Source organism: Bubalus kerabau, chromosome 2 (genome assembly GCF_029407905.1).
Source record: "Bubalus kerabau isolate K-KA32 ecotype Philippines breed swamp buffalo chromosome 2, PCC_UOA_SB_1v2, whole genome shotgun sequence".
Taxonomy (NCBI): Eukaryota; Metazoa; Chordata; class Mammalia; order Artiodactyla; family Bovidae; genus Bubalus; species Bubalus kerabau.
Window position 1 is genome coordinate 7,806,994 of NC_073625.1, and position 12,177 is coordinate 7,819,170.

Sequence of the window (12,177 nt, forward strand, 5' to 3'; positions counted from 1 at the left end):
AATCTCTAAAAAAGCAAAATACTTTTTTCTAGAAGCATATAGTATGTGGGTACACCTCTGCCTGGGGCAGTTGTGTAACTCTCAGTATTTATGCAGGAGTGTAGTTTTTCACTTCATTAAAAGATTCCCAGGGGAAGCATGGTCTCTTAAGGTGCTGTTGAGTCTGAGCTCTCCTCGGTGCTTAGAGGAAAGAGAACCTACTTGGCACATTTGTGTCAGGAGCTCTTGTCCTGATGCTGCTCTGATTCAGAAGGGGAATTTGCCTCCATCTGCAGACAGTGGAGAGTAATTCTTCCTGCCCAGAGCCACATCGGGTAGTTGTAACGGTTCTAGGCGCGCTTTTCCCTCGTAGACGTTTTGCTGACAAGCTCAGAGTAATTAAATAATTTTTGTTGTCCTTCATCTTTCAGAAGCTATGGTGACATTTTGCATAGAATGAAGGATCTCTGCAGATACATGAACAACTTTGATAATGAAGCTCATGCAAAATACAAAAACCAAGTGGTTTATTCCACGATGCTGGTCTTCTTTAAGAACGCGTTCCAGTACGTCAACAGCATACAGCCGTCTCTCTTCCAAGGTTGGTTTAGAATTTTAGAGTGTCCCGGACTACTGGCCTCATTGAGGGTGGTGAAGACGATGAAACTGTTCACCTTAACATTGTTCTTGGGTCCAAGTAACTGCCAGTGCTTTTATGAGTTGTTGGTTTTTATGTGTGTTTTCACTAAAAACTTCTGTATCAGAGGATGCATGGTATTCGAAACTAAATACAGATATTGAATGCCTCTTTTTAAAAAGCAGCAGATGTAGCAGAGTGTTGACTTAGGTTTCACAGTAAATTCTCAACAGACAAAGATTTTTAAAAAATAATATGTATGCATATCAAGTCTAGAGAATGTGAAAAATAGAAATATCATAGGGTGAAATACCCACGATGCTTCCAGTCTAACATAACTCTCATTTTTGCATATTGCCTATAGTATTTCATACATTTAGATTATCTTATATGTTAGATTATCATATATTTAAATAATGTATGTGTATCTTTGTAGTTTTTCTGTTGTTGGTAGTTCTGTGCTTTGTGATCATTGTAAAAAATTTGGTAAATAACGTAAGAACAAACACAAAGAAGGAACTTGCTTTGCCCACCAAGAGACATTTATTAACAGTCGGATGTATATCTGCACAGTTTTTATTTCTGTATATGTTTGCTTATTTGTTTAGCTAATTGAGACGATAGTGATCATATTTTCACCCGGTACTTGAGTAGGTTTCCTCTGGTATTAAGTACTCTTTTCCTCCCACATTTTAAGTGTCGATCTTTCCGCTCCATCCGCAGGTCCCAATGCCCCGAGCCAAGTCCCGCTGGTTCTCCTGGAGGACGTATCGAACGTGTACGGTGATGTCGAGATGGATCGCAGTAAACACATACATAAGAAGAGGAAACTAGCCGAGGGAAGAGAAAAACCCATGGTAATTCTTTCACATATAATTATTAGCGGATGACATGTTTACGGTTTGCTAGAAACAGGTCACCTTGGTCACTGCCTGCTCCCTGCTCCCACTCCAGCGCCCACAGCCTCTTCTCTTTTTGTAACGTGAACCAGACGTCTCTTCGGTCACTGACGGCTTCCTGCCACTCTCAGAATAAAATCCCAACCCTGTCCTTTGGCTTCAGAGCAGGCACGAGCAGGCCCCCATGCTGCGGACCCTCCGGCCACCTGCGGCCCCTTCCTGGCCTCCGCCCAGCTCACGGCCACCCCTCTGGGTCCCGCCACTCAGCGCTCGGCCCGGATGTTCTCCCCCCTGAGGCTGCCTCCGAATGGCCCTCCGTTTTCTCTCTCTCTTCCTGTATTTTAATTCTGTGTGGCCCTTAGTGAGGTCTGTTCTTAAATCTTTCCTGGTTGGTTGCCTTGCTGTCCGTGTCCCTTCACTGGAGCACAAGGTCTTTGGGGCCATCGGCAGCATCTGTCTCGCCCACCCTGTGTCGTGGGCATCTGTCTGACAGTGCCTGCGCCCCCGAGGGCCTTTGGTGCCAGGGGGCTCCGCTGTGCCCTCCCCGGGGTGGGTCCAGGCATGGGACAGCTGTTGAGCATCCTGACCCTCACCTGTCGTGTGCGAACCAGCAGGCTCTGCCTGCGAGCTCTGGCCCCCAGTGCGCCCCACCTGATGCGGGTCCAGCCAGCTCTGTCTGCCCCGTTGCGCAGGGGACACACAGATTATATGTTCATACGTTAAGGGCCCTGGAGGCCCGTGAGCTCAGCTCACATGTCTGTTTTACTCATAGTGTTTGTTTTTAGTAACCCAGCATCTAAAACTTGGGCGCTTTCTCATCACAGTCCAGATGGACGTCCCTTTACTGATTGATGTCTTATGATGCTGGTCCCTGGGGGCGGCCACCCGTGGAGGGGGATGGACGTTCTGCCCGAAGCCCGAGTGCCTGCTCACGTGACCGGCCAGGCGACTGGAGGTGGGGGCGGGGGAGGGTCCTCCCGCCTGCACACGCTCGTGTGCTTTCCCCGTGGTCAGGACTCTGGCCTCAGAGTCTCCTCTCAGAATGTGCTTTTGTGTTCCTATAAATTCTACAGACCGTCTGGAACTCCATACCGACCCCCTGCATCTGAGGTCCCTTCCGTAAACTCCTGATCTCATTTCGGGGCAGGAGTGTATTCCATAAGCTGCCAGAGCAATGAACGCAGTGCTCGTGTCTCTGTGTCTCACTGGATTGCCCACCTGTGAATGGGGGACGACACTGGAGAGCCAGGATGCCTGAGAGATAGGTTTTGGTTTTGAAAGAGATTGAGGAGCGTGTCATCACTGAGAGGGATAAGGAGATGAAGCTAAAGAGTGTGAGACAGGGAGGGTCCCTGGATGTCAAGGAATGCGGAGAAAGGTGGGGAGTGGGAGGGGAGTGCCTTTTTTTCTGAGATTCGCTTAAGGAGTAGAACTGTTCTTTTTAACTACAGTTGATTTACAATGTTACGTTAGTCCAGTGGTACCGCTTTAGGTTCTTTTCCATCCCAGTTTTTATAAGGTACTGAATATAGTTTCCTGTGCAATATAGTGGGTCCTTGTTGGTTATCTGTTCTATATATAGTCGTATGCATGTGTGAACCCCATACTCCTGATTCATCTCCCCCACTTTCCCCTTGGTAACCATAAGTTTTCTGTATCTGTGAGTCTGTCTTGTAAATAACTTGTGTCATTTTTTAGACTCCATGTACCAGTGATGTCTTCCAGTATATGTCTTTCTCTGACTTGACTTCACGTGGTGTGATGATCTGTAGGTCCATCCACGTTGCTGCGGCATTATTTCATTCTTGTTTGTGGCTGAGTAATGCTCTAGTGTGCGTGTGTACCGCGTCTTTTTCTTTATCTGCTCACCTGTGGACGGACACTTAGGTTGCTTCCATGTCTTGGCTGTTGTGAATAGTGTTGCAGTGAGCGTTGGGGTGCATGCATCTTTTCAGATGGAGGTTGCTCCAGATACATGCCCAGGAGGGGGATTGCTGGATCATACGGCAGTTCTGTTTTTAGTCTCTTGAAGGAACCTCCATACTGATCGCCATAGTGGGTGCACCGGTTTGCATTCCCCCCAGCAGTGCAGCAGGGTACCCTTCTCTCCACACCCTCTCCAGCATTTATTGTTGTAGACTTTTTGATGATGGCCATTCTGCCTGATGTGAGGTGATACCTCATTGTCGTTTTGGTTTGCATTTCTCTAATAATTGGCATTGTTGAGCATCTTTTCATGTGCCTGTGGGCCATCTGTATGTCTTCTTTGGAAAAATATCTTTTTAGGTCTTCTGCCCGTTTTTTGATTGGGTTGTCTGTTTCTCTGATATGAATTATATGAGCTATCTGTATATTTTGGAGGTTAATCCCTTATCAGTCCCACTGGATACAGATACTTTCTCCCCGGCCATTGGTGGTCTGTTTGTTCTGTTTATGGTTTCCTTTGCTGCGCAGAAGTTTATAAGTTTGATTCAGTGCCATTTGTTTATTTTTGCTTTTTTTTCTTTTGCCCTGGGTGACTGATCTAAGAAAGTATTAACTGTGATTAATGTCCGAGAATGTTTTGGTTATATTCTCTTATAGGAGTTTTATGGCGTCATGTGTTAATATATGTCTTTAGGCTGTTTAGACTTTATTTTTGTGTATGGTTCAAGGGAGAGTTGTAACTTCATTGATTTACACATGCCTGTCGAGCTTTCCCAACACCACTTGCTGAGGAGATTGTCTCTTCCCCCTGTATATTCTTCCCGCCTTTGTTGAAGGTAACTGGCTGGAGGCGTGTGGGTTTATTTCTGGGCTCTCTGCTCACATTCACTGAGCTGCGTGTCTGCTTCTGTGACGGTACCAGGCTGTTTTGTGCTACAGCTTTGTAATATTGTCTGCAGCCTGGGAGGCTATGCCTTCAGCTTTATTCTTTTTCCTCAAAATTGCTTTAGCAATTCTGGGTCTTTGGTGGTTCCATATAAATTTTAAGATTATTTGTTTTAGCTCTGTGAAAAATATCATAGGTAATTTGATAGAGATCACATTAAATCTGTAGATAGCTTTGGGTAGTGTGGCAATTTTAACAGTAGTAATTCTTCCATTCCAAGAACATGGGATATCTTTCCATTTCTTTGAATCATCTTCAGTTTTCCTTTATCAGAGCTCCCAACGTACAGCTATTTCACCTCCTTTGTTAGGTTTATTCCTACATTGTTGGGGTTTTTGTTCATTTGTTTTTGATATGATTTTAAATGAGATTCTTTTTTTAACTTCCCTTTCTGATATTCCATTGTTAGTGTAAAGAAATGCAACAGATTTCTGTCTATTTATCTTGTATCCTGCTACCTCACTGAATTTGTGAATTAATAGTTTTTGTGTGCAGTCCTTAGGGTTTTCTGTATAGAGTATCATGTCATCTGCATACAATGACGGTTCTACCTCTTCCATTCCAATTTGGTTGCCTTTTATTTCTCTTTCTTGTCTGATTTTTATAGTTAGGATTTCCAGTGTTGAATAGGTGTGGTGAGAATGTTGCAAATTGTCTTGTTCCAAATTTAAGTGGGAAAGCTCTCAGTTTTTTACCATTGAGTATTATGTTGGCTGCGGGTTTGTTGTACATGACTTTTATTACATTTGAGATACGTTCCCTCCATACCCACTTTGGTGAGAGTTTTCATCAAGAATGGACGTTGAGTTTTATCACATGCTTTTTCTGCATCTGTTGAGATGATCATGTGGCTTTTGTCTTTTCTTTTGTTAATGTGTATATTATGCTGATTGATTTGCATATGTTGAATCATCCTGTGACCCTGGGATGCATCCAGCTTGGTCATGGTGCATGATCCTTAATATGTGTTGTTGCATTCGGTTTGCTAGTATTTTGTTGAGGATCTTGCATGTGTATTCATCAAAGACACTGACTTGCAATTGTCTTTTTTTGGAGTGTCTTTGTCTGGTTTGGTATCAGGGTGATGGTGGCTTCCTAGAATGACTTTGGGAGTGTTCCCTCCTCTTCGGTGTTTTGGAGGAGTTTGAGAAGGATCAGTGTAAGTTCTTTTTTGTACGTTTGGTAGAATTCCAGAGTGAAGTCTTATGGTCCTGGACTTCTGTCTGCAGGGAGTTTTTTTTTTTTATTACAGATTCTATTTCACTTCTAGTGATCAGTCTGTTCAAATTGCGTTTCTTCTTGATTCAGTTTTGACAGGCTGTATGTTTCTGGACACGCGCCCATTTCTGCTAGGTTGTACAATTTGTTGGTGTGTATTCATGCCAACAAGATGTCTTCATGGTATGTTCTTAGGGTTTTTTTGTCTTTCTGCTGTACTGGTTGATATTTCTCCTCCTTCATTTCTTATTTATTTGGGTCCTCTTTTTTTCTATTTAGTGAGCCTGACTGAGCTTTGTTCTCTTTTTTAAATGAGGATTGGATATATTTAGCTGAAATATATGTACTTTTTTTATTGAAGCATAGTTGATTTACAATGTTGGATTCATTTCTTCTGTACAGCACGTTGATTCAGTTACACATATTTTTTTCAGATTCTTTTCCAGTATGGTTTATCACAGGAAATTAAATAGAGTTCCCCGTGCTGCACAGCCAGACCTTGTTGTTGATCTGTCTCCTGTATGTGACACGCACCTGTCAGTCCCACACTCCAGTCCTCCCCCCCCATCCTCTCCCCCCAACAACCATAAGTCCATTTTTGTTTCATAGACATGTTTATTTGTACATATTTTTGAATGATCTTAGCGGGGTAAAAATCTACAGGGAGAATTTAATTTGGGTCATTGAATTAATAAAAATGACTTTGGTGGAATAAGAGAGTCAAGAAGTTTTCAGGAAAATTAAGTGGAGCTGTTTTGCCTTTGCTTGTTTTCAGCACAAAGTCCGACCGCGCTCAGTGGCCTCTACAGTAGTGGCCTTTCTCCGGGGCCCTCTTCTTTATTCGTTCTATTATTTGAGATGAAAAGCAAGTTACAGATCTTTACTATTAAATAAAATGAGTAAGTGCAGACAAAAGGACTCCTAGCCAGACGCCTTGCACTGGGTGACTGTTGGAGAAGGTATATGCAGTGAACAGAAGCTCACTTTTAGTAAGTCAGTTTCTCTCAGGTATTTCTCAGAGGACTCAGGCTTTAATTTTTACTCCACTGCACAAGAAACTGTTTTTTGGAAGCAAACTAAATAATGTCACCTATTGGAAAAAAGTAAACTATAAAATAGGTACTACTTAATTAAGCTGTATGCCTAAACATAATAATGTAGGTTTTGGCTTTTTTAGCATTAATATGTTTTTAAGCTAGTAGAAGTTTTAAGTCTGTAGCTTTACTCTGAAGCTGCCATAACCTTAGTATTTTATCCTTAGTATTTAGCCTTAGAATTTTATCATCAGAAAACCATAATTTTAAAAATAAAAATTGAATGCATGAAAGGATGAAATTTTATATTATCTTTTAATACTGTTATTTTGTATTATATTGTGTTTTAAAATTGTTAAATTCAAAATATTTTAGCATACTCACGATCATATCCTTTGATATAAAATTCATACAGTAATCAGAGTTGACATCAGCAATAAACATAATAATGTTCAAATAGTGACTATTTCCAACCCACTCCAGTACTCTTGCCTGGAAAATCCCATGGACGGGGGAGCATGGTAGGCTGCAGTCCATGGGGTCGCTAAGAGTCGGACACGACTGACGCGACTTAGCAGCAGCAGTGACTATTTCTGTAACTTTAATCGTGTTCTTCACATTCTCTAAGCAGAGTTCGGATGACGAAGACGGTTCAGCAAAAGGAAGGAACCGTCACATTCTCATCAACAAGGCAGAACTTGCTAACTCGATCGAGGTGTTGGAGAGCTTCAAGCTGGCCAGAGAGAGCTGGGAGCTGCTCTATTCCCTGGAATTCCTGGACAAGGGTAAGGCGTACTTGTCCCGTTGGGATATTTCAGTTTTTATATGGAATCATCACACCAAAAAAGACTCATTATTCTACTCGAAATGTCAAGTCACTAATGGCTAAGTAAACTGATTATGGTAGTTCACACATCTTAGGATCATTTTAATCAGAGTTGGGGTGGAGTGGCAGGGAGAGTTTTTGGTCTTTTAAAACTTATATTGCTGGCCTTTTTCTTTGCTTTCGGGGTTTGTTCTGGGCTTTCAGTTGTTCTGTCCCCCTGTGTTGTATCTTCCTCCAGCCACACGTACTAAGGTTACAGGAGTTAGTGCTGTTCTGTCTGCATTAATTCCATTGCCTGAACGTGAAAAGCTCAAATTCCAAACACTGCAGGAAGCCTGTTTTGAGTAAATAGATGTAAATAAGAGGGAGTTTCTCTGTGTAATATTTGCACTCGTATTTCAGCCTTACTTAGAAATGACTGGCACTTGGCTAACCAGCATATTTTTCTGTGCTTTGGGATCAAGACCCTGACCTTCCTTTTGGCCAGTGGACATCGGTCCCTGGCTGCTTCCGTCACGCGCCTCTACCGACGCTTTGGCGTGTTGTCATGTTTTCTAGTAAACATCGCATGACCCGATTTGTCCTTGTCACATCTAGAGTTGTGAACAGGTTTGTGACTTTGGAAGGGGATTTTTTTCTTTAGTTATAGGTCGGCTTTTAAAAAAATGAATAAAACTCTTAGTGTCACGTGTTGATTATTTTAACTAGGTGAAAGCAAAGTAGCTTAAAAGATAAACAAAGTAATGTGTGAAAAGCACGTTGAACAGCTCTTAGCACATGATACGTGCTTAGTGAGTGTCAGTGCCTAACGATATTTCTTACCTATTACTGGTAAGTATTCTTTCTCAGTTGTTAAAGAATCCACCTGGCAATGCAGGAGATGCAGGAGACCCAGGTTCAATCCCTGGGTCAGGAAGATCCTCTGGAGAAGGGAATGGCTACCTACTCCACTATTCTTGCCTGGAGAATCCCATGGACAAAGGAGCCTGGCGGGCTGCAGTCCATGGGGTCACCGAGTCGGACACAACTGAGTGACTGGCACTGTCACTGTGATTCTGCCCTAACTTTACCCTCTGATTAAAAGTCCAGACCAGGCTGGGCTGGCGCAGGTTCGACCTGGCAGAGGGAGGGCCTGGGCGGTAGGAGGGAGGTTACCTTTCCCTCTCTCGCCCTCCGCCGCCCGAAGCGGGAGGAAGAAGCCGAGGCAAAGTCCGTGGGCGGCATGGCAGAAGCTCCGGATGAGCACGAGCCGGGCTCCGTGGCAGGGGAGCAGCAGCAACAGTCGGGTGCCAAGTCTTCTCCGAGCGGCTGGCTCAGGGGAAGCCACAGCAAGGGTTCCTCTCCAATTTCTTCACCAACAACCACAAGTGCCAGCTTATGCTCTTAAAGACGTTGGCCACAAATCCATATGTCAAACTTCTACTTGATGCCATGAAGCATTCAGATTGTTCTGTGCCAGAATAATATCCGTAATCAGGCCCATATGAACAGAGTGGTCACCCACGAGCTCATTCACGCGTTCGATCATTGTCGTGCTCACGTCAATTGGTTCACCAATGTCAGACATTTGGCCTGCTCTGAGGTTCGAGCTGCTAACCTTAGTGGAGACTGCTCACTTTTAAATGAAATATTCAGGTTGCATTTTGGATTAAAACAACACCATCAGACTTGTGTGCGAGACAGAGCCATTTGTTCTATCCTGGCTGTTAGGAACATTAGCAAAGAAGTAGCTCAGAAAGCTGTTGATGAAGTTTTTGAGTCTTGTTTCAATGACCATGAACCTTTTGGAAGGATCCCTCATAATAAGACCTATGCAAGATATGCTCATAGAGACTTTCAAAACCGGGATCGATACTACTCAAATATATGAAGACAATGATATTTTATACTATAGAGCTTCAGTGATCATGAAGAAAGTATGGTTTCTACGTGGACAAACATAAACAATCAATTAAATACAGGGAAGACACAGAAGATGCTGATTCTAACATCAGAAAGTAACTGTGGTGAGAAATGAAATTGCCTTAAACGCAAAGGCAACCATTGTATCTTTGTAGCTTTGGATCTTTATTTACCAGTTGGTAAATAAAGCAAATAAATTGTTCATTTAAAATTTTCTACAATATACTTGTTATTACTTGTGAAAAAAAAAATAAAAGTCCAGACCAAAATAAATTAAAAAAAAAAAAAAGTTCAGACCAGTGTTTTAGGAATCAAAGTCTAAAGTTACATCCATGTTTTGATAATTTGTCTCTCTGACTGTTGTTCTCTTGATGGGTATGATGTTACATATCTTTGATAAATTTGTCTTTGAATTCTTGCTCAGAATTTACAAGAATTTGTTTGGCTTGGAAGACGGATACTTGGCTCTGGCTGAGAATCTTCCTCAACGATATGATCATCTATCAGGTAACGTGGGTTTGTAAGTGCCTGTGTGCAGACAAGACCGTGGTCTCCTGAGCGCATCTTCAGCGTGGAGGAGTGTGTGTTCCCTCCCGCTCTGGAGACAGGCGTCCTGTCTTCACTGGCGGGAACTGTGCTCCACTGTCATCTCAGAACAGCTCCCAGCGACAGGCCTGCGTCTCCTGTGTCACGTGTGGCCTGTCCGGTCACACCTGTCTGTAGACGTCAGGGTTTACTTTTCAACGAAAGACGGACCCTGCTCAGCCCCCTCTGCTCTGGTGGAGCCTGCCGCCCGGCTCTGCTGTCCTTGAGCAGGACCTGCCCAGAGGAGACAGAGGACTCAGTCCCAAGACAGAGAGGCTTCGGGCCTCCATTGTGAAAATGGGCCGTTTGCTGCTTCCAGCCTTCATGGAGGAGAAATAGTCAAATATTTATAAAGAAAGAAAGAAAGTGAAGTCTCTTAGTCATGTCCGACTCTTTGCGACCCCTTGGACTGTAGCGAACCAGGCCCCTCTATCCATGGGATTTTCTAGGCTAGGGTACTGGAGTGGGTTGCCATTTCCTTCTCCAATTTATAAAGAAACGGCATATCAAAAATGTACTTTAATCAGAGAGCTTGTGTTATTTTATTTCCTCTCAAGAATTAAGACCAGAAAGAAAAATCTTTGTGTTTATAAGGTACCTCCATACAGATCCTCCATTGGCTTTAACTAAGTGGGTTTGATACTGTTGCTAAGTCTCCTTCCCCTTCTCACTTGGTTCAGCAGAAGTACCTGATTTGGAGTTGCTTGCTAGTGGCTCTGGAAGGTTTGATTATTATTATTCATTTACTTGTTCTTATTCATTTATTTATTTTACTTTGTATTGATCTTAAAAGGATGTATGAAGGTGGTTTGCGAAGATGCATATCATAAAAGAGCACTTTCTCAGGACAGCTCATGAAAGCACATGGAATCTAAGAGCAGAAAGGAAGTTGTTTTTCTGATGGCTGTGTCTCTCTTGCTGTTGTGACTCCCTCAGGGCCAGTATAAGAAGGCCGTCGCCAGCTTGCACCACTTGGCGGCCCTCCAGGGGTCGCTTCCGCAGCCACAGGTCTCGGGGCAGGGCACCTTGGAGCATCAGAGGGCGCTCATCCAGCTGGCCACCTGCCACTTCGCTCTGGGGGAGTACAGAGTGAGTCCTGGGTGCCTGGCGGGTGTGGGGACCCTCATGGGCGCCATTGGCGACCCTGGGCCTTCCTCTCTTTCCCAGAGTGGCTTTTTAATTCCATGCATATTTACTTGAAACTTGCTCTTTCTGCCTAGGTTTTATTACCTGATCTGCTGGTGAAAAAAAAATAGTGATTCTATTTTACTTAATTTCCTACTTTCCATCGCGTACCTGAGGTCAGGAGATGGGTATTGAGGAATGGCAGCATTTGATTCTGAGTTCACTCTTGGCCCCACCGCCTAACTGGTTCTCTGTCTACTTCCAGAGTTTTAAGTTTTTAACTGCCCAGATGCCACCTCTCAAAGCTGGACCCTGTGGCCATGGGTGGTTCTGGACGTGCTGGAACGCCAGCCCCTCAGCCCAGGCGGTTAGCTAGGGCTTGAGCAGCTGAGCCCCGGGGTCATCTGCTTCCAGCTCTGAGCAGCCTTATAAGTATTTTCTGGACTTGCCAAGATACGAAAAAGGCTGGGAAGCAGGGATTTAAGATTGTATTTCCTCGTCTGTAAAATGAAGGTAATAGGAGGGTTGTGCCTGACACACAGGAAATGCTCCCCCCGTGACCCTCTCACTCCTGGAGTTTGATGGGGGGGACCGAGGGTGACGCCCCGCTCTCTGTGGGTCGAGACCACCTGCTCAGTGGGGCGTGGGGGCCGCCTCTCCTCCACTAGTGTGTCATCTGTCCAGTTTCACACCTGTCTTCTAAACCACGCCCTTAGGTGACTCTCCAAGGCCAGTGCATAGCCCTCCCCGCATCTTTCTCTCCTCTGAAAACCCTTCCTTCTCTTTTCTACATATCAAACCCTCCTGGCTTTAAGGCTTACATCAGGATAACCATCCAGCCTAAAACTCCTCCTGCTAGTTTATTACCCTGTGTGTATTTCTACTTCATTTTAAATTATGCTCCTTTACCGTCTGTCCCATTCTGTTCATTTCTCTATGCAGTGAGTTAGTAAATGTCTTTAAGACAGGGCTGTACTTCTTTTGGACTCCACAGTGCTGTCAAATGCTTTAGTAGTTTAGTTAATACTCGATTAGTTTTTAAGTTTTGTTCTTTTGTTGTTTAACAGCAGAGAGTGGGTCGTGTTCCCTGAAAGGTCTAG

General features: G+C 43.8%; 1 protein-coding gene and 1 pseudogene across 4 annotated transcripts in view; both read left to right on the plus strand.

Moving 5' to 3' along the window:
• The window catches only part of INTS10 (integrator complex subunit 10), a 32,956-nt gene that overhangs the window by 8,218 nt on the left and 12,561 nt on the right, over positions 1-12,177 (plus strand). For 2 of the 4 annotated variants that reach the window (XM_055566959.1, XM_055566961.1), the window contains exons 8-12: positions 411-580; positions 1,340-1,473; positions 7,268-7,424; positions 9,792-9,874; positions 10,889-11,041. In XM_055566959.1, coding sequence (XP_055422934.1) covers positions 411-580; positions 1,340-1,473; positions 7,268-7,424; positions 9,792-9,874; positions 10,889-11,041 — 697 coding nt within the window. The remainder of the gene's footprint in view (positions 1-410; positions 581-1,339; positions 1,474-7,267; positions 7,425-9,791; positions 9,875-10,888; positions 11,042-12,177) is intronic. The other 2 variants (XM_055566960.1, XM_055566962.1) reach the window with 1 other exon arrangement.
• On the plus strand, positions 8,673-9,563 carry LOC129642963 (mitochondrial inner membrane protease ATP23 homolog; annotated as a pseudogene).